The sequence below is a fragment of the Mizuhopecten yessoensis genome, unplaced genomic scaffold (genome assembly GCF_002113885.1).
Source record: "Mizuhopecten yessoensis strain PY_sf001 unplaced genomic scaffold, ASM211388v2 scaffold10331, whole genome shotgun sequence".
NCBI classification, from domain to species: domain Eukaryota; kingdom Metazoa; phylum Mollusca; class Bivalvia; order Pectinida; family Pectinidae; genus Mizuhopecten; species Mizuhopecten yessoensis.
In genome coordinates this window covers 2143264-2157489 of record NW_018408493.1, presented here as the reverse complement: position 1 = coordinate 2157489, position 14226 = coordinate 2143264, and the positions used below count along the sequence as shown (strand labels likewise).

The 14226-nt window shown below is 36.1% G+C and overlaps 1 protein-coding gene across 1 annotated transcript in view; it reads right to left on the bottom strand.

The window, feature by feature from the left end:
• Positions 1-14226, bottom strand: part of LOC110460146 — a 32138-nt gene that overhangs the window by 8226 nt on the left and 9686 nt on the right. Inside the window, exons 6-14 of the mRNA XM_021512884.1 lie at positions 13004-13154; positions 11929-12059; positions 9430-9556; positions 8774-8907; positions 5937-6060; positions 5381-5514; positions 3584-3743; positions 2755-2959; positions 1092-1240 (exon numbers count right to left, since the gene is read on the bottom strand). Of these exons, the coding sequence (XP_021368559.1) occupies positions 1092-1240; positions 2755-2959; positions 3584-3743; positions 5381-5514; positions 5937-6060; positions 8774-8907; positions 9430-9556; positions 11929-12059; positions 13004-13154 (1315 nt within the window). The remainder of the gene's footprint in view (positions 1-1091; positions 1241-2754; positions 2960-3583; positions 3744-5380; positions 5515-5936; positions 6061-8773; positions 8908-9429; positions 9557-11928; positions 12060-13003; positions 13155-14226) is intronic.

Here is a 14226-nt window from a genome sequence, read left to right as displayed (position 1 = left end):
TCCTGGTCATTTAAAAGAACTTATTAAAAGATTTTAGCGAATTGTTCCTTGTGACTTTGAAAGTCTAACAGAGATCTATCAGAAGACCAAACTTAACATACTTTCATCCCAAAGCATGCAACTGGCAAAATATCAAGGTTGGTCAAGGTCATTCATTTGAACACACTTTGTAGCCCTCTACCCCAGCATGCTACCTGAGCTAAATATTTTTACCTTTGGCCTAGCTTTTGAAAATTGAGAAGTTCATTTGAACCAATTAACTTTGTACATGAAGTCCTTCATCTAAGCGTGCTATTGGCCAAATATCATCACTCTAGGCCTCTTATTTAATAACAATAAGTTGTTCAAAGATGTTCAACAGATTTGAACAATGTGAGCTTGATTATGGATGAATATCATTCATTTGAACAAAAATGGTAGCTTTTCATTCAAGTATACTACGCACAGGCTTAATATCACCAATCTGGGACTTTTGGTTATTAAGAAGAAATTGTCATAAATATTTTTTTTAACATTTGCCCCCTCACCCCAGCATACAACAGGCTAAATGTCATCTCTTTAGGTCTTTTGGGTATTGAAAAGAGGTTGTTTAAATATTTTTTTAAAGCATTTGACCCCTGTGACCTTGAAAATGGATCAAGGTCATTCATTTAAACAAACTAAGTAGCATTTTTAGTGCTTCATCCCAGCATGCTATAATATGATTACCCTGGGCCTATAAATAGGTTATTGAAAAGAAGTTGTTTGAAGATTTTAACACATTTGACTCCTGTGAACTTGAAATTGGGGTAAGGTCACTCATCTGAACAAATATAGTACCCTTTCATCCGTGCATATGTCTGGCTATATATCATTACCCTAGACCTATTGCGTATTGAGAAAAATTGTTTAAGTAGTTTTCAACATTTGACCCCTGTGACCTTGAAAGTGGGTCAAGGACATCATTTGAACAAAGTTTTTAGCCTCTCATCAAACATGCTATTGGCCAAATATCATGAGTTATCTCTTATCTTCACAGTACTACAAGTAGACCTCCATTAAAATCACTATTTGACATTTTCTGAGATGAGAAATAAGTAATTCTAAGTCACCTCTGGTTGTTTTTCACCCATCTCCATTAACATGACAGATTGCATGGCTCCGTGGTCTGTATCTCTGTCTCCATTCATAGCTTTTATCAAATCGTCAAAATCTTCTTTAGAGATCCCATCACCTTTTTTATATGGTTGCCAAATCGCAGCTGTAAAACAATAATATTTATTTATTCTTAATTATCAAATATATTCTAATTAGTAATAAGTTGTTAATTAAGAAACAGCACCAACTTTCCTTATATATCTCTCTCTCTGCTATTCATTTTTATTAATTTACACACAGTAAACATATGATTTTTTTTTATCCATAAATAGCAATTGTGACCTTGACCTTAGCACTTCGTAACACAAACTTGTTTGAGGTACTTTCTTTCTTCATTATTTTACGAAACTTGATCAAATTCTGTTTACAAATGGTCACTGGAGCGATAACACACACTTTTGCCATTGACCTTGGCACTCCAAAAGGCAAACTTATTGGAGTTATCAAAGTTTTACTGTCAACACAATCAATTGCCTCATACTTGACCAATGTTTGAAGTTCGAAAACTTAAATTAGGAAATGTGAATTTGCTAAAATGATGACACATGTATACACCCATGAGGCACACTCACAAACACATACAGAAGTTTAAATTAGGTTTTTTTGAAGTAAACAGAAGTGTTATTTATCAGTAGATATTACTGTTTTCAAGTAACAACACCATATATTTATATATACAAGAGGCCTAGAGGGCCTGTACTACTCATCTGGATATAATATATATTTAAGCAATTATGGCAAAATATTCTCGTTAAAAGTAGCATTGCAAATATGATCCGAGGTTTAAGGCCAGTCTCCCCGGTAGTTCAGAAGAATAAATTGTAGATGGACAATCTCGTCTTGGTCTGTCAGACCAGTATCAATATTTACTATAAATATTGCTCAAAGAAGCAAATACTCAGCAACAAGGGTATTTGTATACACATAAATATGTCTCTATTCAATCAGTAACCTTGATTTAGAGATTATTTATACAATACTAAATCAAAATCACTTCAACCATCCTTACCCATAGTCACTAATGGGCCTAACACCCCTTTGCTCCAAGGATAACCAAACTCTGTTATACAATGTTACGTCTCCTTGGCCAGCTAAGACTACATTTGGTTAAAATACCTTTACCACTACTGAAGGAGTAGGATTTTTTAAAACTGACATATATTTTCCCTATAGAACCCCACAACTAGATGGTCCACATCCTCGGCCTGTACAATTCTGGGCTCCCTTGGTCCAAGGATATTCCAGACCAATTTTGACTTAAATCTCTTTCCTTGCATAAAAGGAGAAGAATTTTAATGATTCCCTTTCTTTCCAATTGAGCTGTACCCCTCTAACCCTAGACAAGCCACACCCCTCTGTTTATACCTTAGGAGTCATATTGGCAAAAGGATGCTTCAGACAAAATAAGGTTAAAATCTCTAAACCCATACTGTTAGAGCAAAATTTTCAAAATTTGGGTTTATTTTCCAACTTCTACTCCTTGAGATAAGCTGACAGAAAAAATGACGACCTGCCATAATGTGAATTTGCTTTACCATTCAGACAGGTTAGCTGAAAACATGGATTCCTACAGTTTTTTTCATACTCTATAATATTATTACGAGCTTAAACACTTACACAAAGCATCAACAGCACTAGTTGTCTTATACCACTGAATGAGGGCCTCGATATGAGGGAGGATCGCAGTAGGTGCTTGCGAGCTCATCAGGGACATTATACTGCGAGCTGCATTCCGTAGATCCTCTTCTTCATGGCTTAACTGTTTTACGATGGCTGGCATCATTGGCCCCAAAACTCTTTCGGGACTGTCACTGCCCATATGCTGAAGTAGGAGGAAAGCAAAACATTGACACAATAAGTCCATTTTTTTTTTTTTTTAAATATACCATAAAAAAATACGAGGCACATTGGGTTGGTATCTTTTACCTGATATCCATTTCGCAAACACACCTCATATCTGTAATCTCAAAGTGGGTCAAGGTCAATTTAGATGAACTTGATAGCAAATGTGCTAACAATAGTCTAAATATCATTACTCTACACCTTAATGATCTTTGCTTGAAGGTTTTAACTCTTTTGCCCAGGGGACTTTCAAAGTTGGTCAAGGTAATGTTTTTAACAATCCTGACAACGTTTTACCCTAGCAAGCAACTAAATTACTATCTAGGCAGCATTAAGAACCTTTGACCCCCACTTTTGACCCCCTTGTGAACTTGAAAATAGATTGATGTTCTTCAACTTAAAAGTCATAGCGTCAAGTGTAGAGGATAAACGGCAGGTATATGCTCATATGCTCGTAGAATATACAGTGTATATAGCAGTATCATAAGAAATCTGGATATCATTTTAGTCATAAGAGTGAATAAGTCAGTGCTGAATTTATTTAGGGAAAGATCATAAGGAATATTTACTTTATTATAACTGTACCCTGAATACCTTCACTTACTTTGTTTAAAAAAGTTATCAGACTAGATGTTGCAGTACAGCCATAAATTGTGATTGTACCGTGGACAACATCTGTATAATCCAGATCTTCAGTTTCCATGGTGTAAAGCATCATCTGGACCAGTGTGTCCACCACATCATCCGGCATGTCCTTCCCTGATCTACAAGTTAGAACATAGCATGAAATACATGTATTATTGATAACAAAGTTTTACCCAATACTCAAACAATGTAGGTATTGAACGGGTCGCAACATTTCAAGACCGACCGGTCCCTTGTCAAGCTATCATATGATAGCTTGACAAATGGACCAGTCGGTCTTGAAACATTGCGACACATTTAATACCCACATTGTTTGTGTAGACAGTAAAAACTTTAATATTACATATTTCCAAACCGCTGAATCTTATTGAAGACCTATATTATTACTTAATATTGAAAAAAAATGTCTTTCCCCTAGCTTTAAAGTTGTGTTCGTGCTGCCAGCCATATTTCACTTTATTACATACCCATGTCATATTTCGTTTTTTTTGTATATGCGATACGACACAATTGCTCTTACCCATATCAGCCCTCGCCGTATCACACCCAAAAAGCCGTATCAGCCCCCGCCGTATCACACCCCAAAACCTGTATCAGCCCGCAAAACCTGTATCAGCCCGCAACACCCGTATCACACCCCTTTTGGATTTTTTTTCGTTTTTCAATATTTCAAAAGAAAAAAAATTATAGTAAGATAGTAGCTTTTATTAGTAAGTATGTAATAAACAGAATAAATCATGACTTTTTCCACACCCCTTTTTGAATTTTTTTCGTTTTTCAATATTTCAAAAGAAAAATTCATCATAAGATAGTAGCTTTTATTAGTAAGTATGTAATAAACAGAATAAAACATCACTTTTTCCATATCACACCCAATATCAACCCTCAACTAATATCAGCCCTCGGGCTGATATTGCAGTCTCGGGTTGATACTGGGTGTGATATGGAAAAAGGCATGTATTATTCTCTATGTAATGTAAAATTGTGTAACGGGAGAAAGAGAAGTGCAACAGCCAGACTGGGATTCGAACCCTTTGAACTCTAGACGGACGCTCTAGGTATTGACCTAGCTGGTCCCTGACGATTGATTGAACCAGTCAAGTTCCACTACATTCGTCCCTCCCATGTTTTTCTAAGTATTCACCCGAGAAAACACTATTTACAGCCGAAGTTCGAGTATCCCCTTGCCAAGCTTTCACCCAGTGCTTGAAACAAGGATTGGCAAGCTTTCCCATTTGTAACAGAAGAAAGAGAAATGTGACGGCCAGGCCGGGGCTCAAACCCAGGACCCTTTGAACTCTAGACTGATGTACCTGGTTGCCGATGATCGACCCGGATCAGTTCCGTTATAATTGGAAAGTTTCATGGTGTGAAATGCTTCCATTTTTTGCAATGAGTAAATTAGCACAAAAAATATCCACACATGCATATTGATTTATGAATTATATAGATTATACATGTAGTTATACAGAATATGTAAATTTCAGAATTAATGCCAACATAAAAATGTCCACACAGCAATCAGTTTTAAGAATGTGAACATTTCTACACTTTCAGGGTTTGGAGGAAAGGAGGAATGGGTAGGACCTCACCCTATCCCTGGATAAGAAATGTCCAGCCAAACCCAGGGGCTGCTCTATCCCAGACATTTGGGGGTGTGGGGTGGGGTGGGGAGGAAAGGTAGGTAGGACCTCACCCTATCCCTGGATAAGAAATGTCCAGCCAAACCCAGGGGCTGCTCTATCCCAGGACATACTTGTAGGCATTGATGACACTATCGATAATTGTCTGACCACATCTTTGTGTATCCCTGTCGTCCCATGGGTAGTCTGCATCCATATAAATTGTGGAAAATTTCTTGATCACCTCAGGGATTACTTCATGATTGCTCTGAAAATAAAAAAGAATTTTGAATGAAAGATGGATACAAATGAGACTGTTTGATTCGGGCACCAAGATATATAAAATATAATGTTTGTTTATTTTGCAACATTAATAAATCATATTAAGCACTCTAGTTGGCTCCGATGGAAGCAGGCAGAGGGTCTTAATGTGGAAGGAAACTGGAGAAACAAGAAGAAAACCCACGTGGTTGAGCAGTAGACCCAATCCTTATGTTGTCAGATCGGGGAGTCGACCCTCGGCCATCTCTGAGAGCACTGTCAACTGTGCCAACCAACCAACGTAATTTCTAGATTTACGTAATCCTGTTCAAATCAAGTCTCAATAACTTGCCAATGTGATGTTTAATGACTATATATAGTTGAATTTTACATAATTATGTCTTGTTCATGGAAAATTTGCAACTGTACCTGTAGTGAAATGCTGTCAGCGAATCCCTCAACGAACTCATTGAGGGCCTCTGACCTCATTGCCATAATATTTACGACAAATTTCGCTACACTTCCCACAGCTTTGTCTGCAACTTTGGCCATCCTGGAAAATAATAAAAATAATATTTTGTAAATTAAACAGTACATTAAAAGTAAACCATGTAAACTCAGTACGTCTATGTATTCTGATTACAGTCAAACTTTGATGTTTAAAACTTTACGGGACCATCGGGAAAAATTTGAAACTCCGGGATTTCGACTCAGCAATGTTGATCATTAAACATCATTTAAATTCTGTACATATTAAGTCTGAACGTGACAAAACACAGGCTAAAAGATTTAATGTTAAATCTATAAATAATTGGACTTACAGTAATAAGAATAGCATGTTTATTTATACAATATGTACCAATAAGTAAAATTTGTACATACCATTTCTTTGACATAGGCCTATGTTTACATTTCAATGTTCTCATTAAGGTTAACTGTTTTCAATTAGATGTATTAGTTGTAGTTTTCAATGTTTTCATAATGAAGGGACCTTAATTTTACTTTAAAACAGTGACAAATTTGACTCATAGAAGTTTGATTAATGAATAGAATATTAGTAGTGTTACCGGTATATACAAAATAAGTCTGGACTTTGTCGTAAGTTTGATATTTTTATATAAATTCTACAATAAGCCCAGGGGTGCAATACAAAACCTCTTGACTCGAAACATAAAGGTGGACTATAGTACATTTAAATAGCATTTGTTGGCATTTTTACTGAACATCAATGGATATGGGTGGGCTTATTACCAGGTGTGGGCTTATTACCAGGTATGGGCTTATTCCCAGGCATGGGCTTATTACCAGGCATTGGCTTATTACCAGGCATGGGCTTATGACCAGGAATGGGCTTATTACCAGGAATGGGCTTACTACCAGGCATGGGCTTATTACCAGGAATGGGCTCATTACCAGGCATGGGCATATTACCAGGCATGGGCTTATTACCAGGTATGTGCTTATTACCAGGCATGGGCTTATTACCAGGCATGGGCTTATTCCCAGGCATGGGGTTATTACCAGGCATGGGCTTATTACCAGGTATGGGCTTATTACCAGGCATGGGCTTATTATCAGGCATGGGCTTATTATCAGGTATGAGCTTATTACCAGGTATGGGCTTATTACCAGGTATGGGCTTATTATCAGGTATGGGCTTATTACCAGGCATACTTATAATTATGTATTATGGATTGCAGATTATACATTTATACAATATATAACCTTAATTTTTTTATTAAAATCATGGGATTTCTATGTCTTGTATCATCTGCAAAGACAATTATTTACGAAACCTTTGATTTTGTCATGACATATTTTAAGGGTAAAGTTATAATATATAAATATATACAGTAGATTTCTCTTAATATCACTTCCCATTTGCCAGAGAAAAACATGATATTAACAGAAACATGACATAAACAGAATACATATTTCCTGACAATTTTATATATAAAACAGAACCCTAGAATTTCAAAGAGGCCCCTCCAGAAAATTTATCCTAACATGTACATTTAAAGTTGAACTTAACAAAAGTTCAACGGGGCATAAAAGATTCCTGACTGACTATATGTTTGTATTTTGATTTAGAATTTGATTTCAGAGTTTTCAAAGTCTATTTAACCCTTTCACCCCTAGGTAACTTTAGTAGACTCTACCATACGTTTTTCTCGATGAGTTCATTGTGGTCCACAGTGGTGAAAGGGTTATGCTAACTGCTACACTGCTGAAGGAGGTATTTTCTACAGCAACCATAACCTTTCCTGATTGTAATCTATTTGGAGGTGTTAATTTCATGCAGCAGTCAGACATGAAATCTACAACTCTGAGAAATATCAAAGGATATGAGACAGAGAGGTCTATAGTGGATAGCTAAAGGTATAATTTCAGAGAATCCCATGTGTAGTAGGACAAGGAACAGTGATGAAGATAGTGCCGTCGCTGGGTCTCGAACTAGAGACCCTTGGCTCTCCAGCCGATAATCTACAGTTGAGCTTAAGGTAAATTCCCTACAGCTGACAGTAGTAAGGCAACCTAATCGATGCACATCTTTTACACTATTCCCCCCCCCCTTTTTTTAAACACCAACCAAGGTTCTTTTGACTCCCCGCCAAGGGCTCTCCTACCTTGAACAGGGAGGATCAACGGCACCAGATTGTAGTAGGACGAGGAATAGTGATAAATTAAAGATAGGGCAGTCGCTGGGGCTCGAACCCGTGACCCTTGGCTCTCCAGCCTGATGCTCTACTGCTGAGCTAAAGGCAAATTCCCTACAGCTGACACTTGTTAGGCAACCTAATCAATGCACAACTTTTACACATGCATAATACCAGGATTTTAAGTAAATTTGATTGTTAAAAGATTAACTGTACAACTAAACTAATCTATCCTATAGTTGTACAGTTGATAAAAAACATGCACAAATGTGCGATATGGAAAAATCAATTGATCGATGTTAAAAATCAAAAATATCTGGAAGGTTCAAGTGAAATAAGGTACATCGTATATATTATGTATAACCATGTAAATATTGCAACATACAATTTATTTAAATCAGGAAAGATTTACGCTTAAATACAAAATTGTATTTATTCACAGGCCAATCCTTAATATATATCAACCACGATACCTATTATACAACTGTGCAATAGCTATCCTACAGTTGTGTGAACACTACTATCGCACAGGCTTCCAACGTGCGCACCCTGTACATTGTTCAACTTTGTGGGATCCAACAACTGTACAATTTTTATTTCCAAACATACGTGAGTTGATCCAGAAGAGTTCTGATGCAATCTCCGTAAGACTTCATCAATTGTCTGTCATTCTCATTCCCATCGGTCGGAAAGTCCACTTTGCTGATAATTTCAATCATTTCTGATGCTTCTTGGTAATTTTTCTGGAAAATATATAATGAGTGAAACATGTTGCATATTAATCTTGCAATAAGCCCAGAGAATCCTGGAAGAATATCTGTATTCATTTCTTCATGCCCAGCAATTTCAAGACTAGAGATCTAAACTATATATAATGGCCAGGTTACAACCCTTTTTTGGCCACGCCCCACTAGGGGGCAGTCTCTCTATTTGTAAAATTTTGAATCCCTACCAATCTGAGAATGCTTTCAACTAAATATGGCTATAAATATCCATCTCATAGTTAAAGAGAATCTGCTTAAAACAATATGGTTAAATTCTCCTCAACCGTTCAGAAGAAGTTGTTGATGGACATATATAGGGTAGTGTATAAGTTCACCTTGGTCATTTGAACCACTACATGGTTAGAAAGATAAAAATGACCTCATTAAAATTTCAGATGTTCATAACAGAAAATTCCTAATCAAAAGTTTGATTCTTACAGCAAAAAAATTAAATCGTAACCAAAATGCCTGATTCTTTAAATATAAATCTACATGTCTTACCTTCCATGTCCAGATTCTCTTGAATTTTCCTTCCTCCAAGATTTTAACTGCAATCTGTGCACTATCCTTCTGCCCACATCTGAGGAAACCCTTCACGATCGGGAACCACACGACAGCAGATTCTTTCCTGGAAAATGGAAATCCAACCATGTTGATTTTCTGCTACAAGTTGTTTATAATTTGGCCTAATGACCAATACTTCTTAACTCATTCACCCCTGACATTTCATAATGAACTATTACAATCTTTGAATTGAAGGTGTTCAAATGTGTCGTCAGGGGTGAATGAGTTAAAAGAAGTCTGCTGACTGATTTTCATTATTTTTTAAGTTTTGTTATTATATGTTTTTGCTATTGTGATTTAAACAAGAGGTCCAGGGGCCTTAATAGCTCACCTGGTATTTTATTTTTCAATTTTAAACCTGCTGAGTACCATTCAGGTTTATCAAAGGAGTACAAGTAACAAAGTTGCATCTTCCATTTATAAATATTCAATTCCCTTTGCCCAAAGATTCTCTAAAACAAGTTTGGTTAGGTTAAAATCCCTTCAACGGTACAGAAGGAGAAGGATCTTTAATGTTTTCCTCTATTTCCCCTAATGGGCCCCACTAATCTGCCCCAAAGAAGGGGAATCCACACACCTCAGTTTAAACAAAATTGATTCTTTTCTCCCTAAGCATGCTTCAGACTGCATTTGGTTTAAATCCCTTCACTTGTATAGTAGGAGAAAAAAAATCCTCTATTTCCCCTATTGGGCCCCGCTCCTATGCCGCCAGAAGGCCCACACCCTCCGTTTATACAAACTTGAGTCTCCTTTGTCCAAAGATGCTCTAGGACAAATTTGGTCAAAATCCTTCAATTGGTTGAGGAGAAGATTTTTAAAAATTTACCTATTTTCCCCTATTTGACCCCGTCCCTCTGCCCCCAGGGGGACCATACCCTCCGTTCATACAAAACTGAGAACCCTTTGGCCAATGATGCTCCAGACCAAATTTGGTCAAATCCCTTCATCGGTACAAAAGGAGAAGGATATTTGATGTTTTCCTCTATTTCCCCTAATGGGCCCCACCCATCTGCCCTTAGAAGGAGGCCAGGTGAGCTAAAAATTACTGAATACATTTCAAACAGTACAATAAATGAAAGAGGTATAATTTCAATGGGTTACTGAGTGTATGATATATATGTATGTCCATAAATTCCACCCCAATGGGTTATAAACTAAATAAGGGCTATGCAATTTTTTTGTGTGCATGGATAAGGGTTTTCTTTCAACAAAGGAATCCCAAACTTTATCTTATCCATTTTGCAAATTTTAGTTAAAAATTAAAATATACATATTCAACTACCGCATTTATCCTACAAAAATCAGCCCTGATTTAATCAAACAGATTAATTCTGACTGAAAGTAATTAAGGAGGTGTGGCTTATTACAGGACAATGGAAATTCTTCGTTGTCATTTCTTTGTAACTGTAATATATATTGGTGGGTTTATCACCAAGCGTGGGCTTATTGACGGATAAATATGGTAAATGTCAGTTTTGTGATAGGTACAATGCTTTCTCAAATTTATAATAATGCTGGAGTATAAGACTCTCTCATGTCCAGGGGTGTAAGATAGGGAAATTCCACCCTTGGGGTTTCCAAATCTGGTAAAACCTGAGGCTTTGCCAAGAATTTTTCCAAATTTGAAAATCCTGAGGGTGTAATTTCCCAATCCTACACCATTGGGCATGAAAGAGTATTTTTCTCATTACAACTACCAGAATAAGTTCAGTCATCATGAATGCGTTTGGAGTAGCTACCATTTTGAAAATATCAAATTTTTCCCTGAGCTTTTTGACAAAAACAAAATTAATCTGTCAGCGTGATTTAGCATACCCAATATTTGCAAGCATAGTTTGCACAGAAAAAACAATCTCCTCTTTCTAAATTATACGGTTAACATATCGTAAAGGTTTTAATTTCATCACATCGCCTTTTCCGCATTGCGACATCGGAGTTTTCCAAACTCGTGACGTCATGTCATTGTCGAGCCATTGTGACGTCAAGTCACGTGAAATGGGGGGTAAGATAGAAATTTCTTACACCCCTTTCTTACCCTGGACAGCTCTATCTTACACACACGGAAATGAGAGAAGAAAGTTTCCAATGCATTATAAAAGTACACATTTTGGCAGTGGTACGGGTATCCTTAACTGCGACTGACCCATTATAAGTGCAGAGCTGGGTTTTTTCCATTCAAGCATTTATCTTTTGAATCTGATTTCACTTGTGTATTTATGAAAGGTTCAGAACTTCTTTGCGACTAGAAAAGTGATAAGTTTGCATAAATTATGATATTAATAAAAAAAACAACGAAGCAAAATAAGTTAATATTGTGTAGCACATTTTAAAGGTTTACGTTTTAAATAAAAATAAAAAAAATCAGCAATGCCGTTGTCTCAAAGTCGATTTTATTTGGAGGGGAGATGGGTCGACTGAAGAACTAAAGCGACTTACTTCAATACAGCCCTTTCCTGTACAGTGTCTGCCATCCTGTAGGCCCAACTTTCTAGGGATTTCGCTGACGGACCCTTTAGAAGTATCTCACTAAACACAGTTGCCCATTTGTCGACAACCTGAGGATGTTCCTAGGAATTTTTATGAAAAACTTTCATTTGAAAAATTTGTTCAATACACATGTCAAATATATATATATTATTGACTTCTATCAGATTTCTGCCTTCAGTCACTGCAAAGCTAAGTATTTATGTATACCGGTATTAATTTTTCTTCCTTTCTGCAAACATTTTATTTTTAAACTGATAAAGAGAATGAAATGATTTCTTTAACGATTCAGACACAGCAGATTAAATGTTGTTAGTTTTTTTTTTCCAAAATGATCAACTTGATTTACCAGTTGTCTCCTTTTAAAATAAACAACCAAAATGATCCAGAATAGAAGGTGGTCGTAACAAGAGGCCCAGAGGGCCTTTATCGCTCACCTGTTTCTTTTGTTACATGAAACTGACATATAGGTAACTTCAGACCAAATTTGGTAACTAGAACACAGGGCATTTTAGTATCTCTTAAACACTTCTTAAGATATTGTTGTTTGAAATTTTTAAATTTACGTTAACCTTTGACTCTGGCTAGCACTTAAAAGTAGACCTTTGACCTCATTACAGTAATAAAGAAAGCGATTCACACAGCTGGTCTACATAACATATCTAAGTATATCATGACTCTAGTCCAAATGGTTCTTAGGATATTGTTGTTTGAATTTTTTAACATATTTGACCCCTGTGACCTTGAAAGTAGGTCAAGGTCATTTTAATGAAGAAACTTTATAGCACTCCATCCCATGTACCTACTGGCCAAATATTATGACCCTAGGTCCTCCAGTTCTTCAGGAGAAGTTGTTCAAAAGAAAAAGTTTACAGACAGGCGACAGACGACAGCCCTTTCGGCCAGGTGAGCTAAAAATCAGAAACTGTGACTTTGACTGTTTATTCTGGTTTGCAAACATTTTGCGCTAGATGTCAGCAGAGACACTTGACATGTTTTTGCATCGCCTTATAATCGTAATACAAACCTTAAAGTAATTTTCTGGCATCTCGTCAAGGAAATACCAACCAAATGGCTCCATTATCTTAGGAAACTCAGCAGATTTCTTTGAAAGGGTCAAATTTTTCATAAAATCTAGTACAGCATCCCAAATATCTATAAATTCTTTTACATTATCCCTGCAAAATAAATAAATAGATTGATGAACATGTGTCATTAAAAAGAAATATTTAAATAATTATAATAAACAATAAATGATTACCAAAGGGAAAAAAGATGAAAAATATATAGAACAAATGTCACCCTAATTCCCAATATTTGGGCCTCTTGGCTTTCTTCAAGGGCGAAAATCAACGATTGTTTCAAGTATCGTCCATCTTGCTTCTTCGCCATAAATTAATTATGTTTTATTTAAGCAATTCTTTTTTTTGTTAAATTGGCTGGATCATGGTTAGTTCCTGTTTTACGTCCTAAGAACAGCGGTGGTCATTTAAAGACGTGCCAGGTTTTGATGGTGGAGGAAAGCTGAAGTTCCCGGTGTCATATAAAATTTTCATCCCCCATAAAATACTCATCCGGATGAGTATTTAATGCATTAAATACTCATCCCCCCCATAAAATATTCATCCCCCCTAAAATTTATCAAAACTTTTTACATATATACAAAATGTATAGCATTATTACATCATGTTACCTGTAATACATGGTTCCTATATGTCTATCCAGGTAATTATAATACACAGGGTGTCACCTGTGGGAGCTTGGGCCCTAGGGGCTACTGTTGCCTGGTGACAACATACAGGTGTGGTCAAGATCAGCTGTGAATAAGTGGTATACTGACAAATCATTGAAACAGGGATATATTTTTGTAATTTTAGTGTCCATCAGGTTTAAAAAATAAAGAAAACTGCCATTTACATATCATAAAACTAATTTCTTTAACTATTATTTCATTTTTTATGAATTATTTTTTCCACAGCAATCCAAGCATATAATGAAAAGCAGTATATTAATTGTTATGTTTATAGATATAAAAATTGAAATTTTCAATTAATAATAATATCCATGAATGTATGGCAGAAAAACTGCTTTGACATTTTAGGAATAATTTCTTTCTTAAGTCAGCTTAGGTGGTGCATGGAATCTCAAGTAATTAAAGTGGTGCGAATGTTTATTAAATCAAGCAATATTGGTAAACAGTTGTTTTATTAGATGAAATCATATTTTATGACTACAGTAGAGGGTAGATAG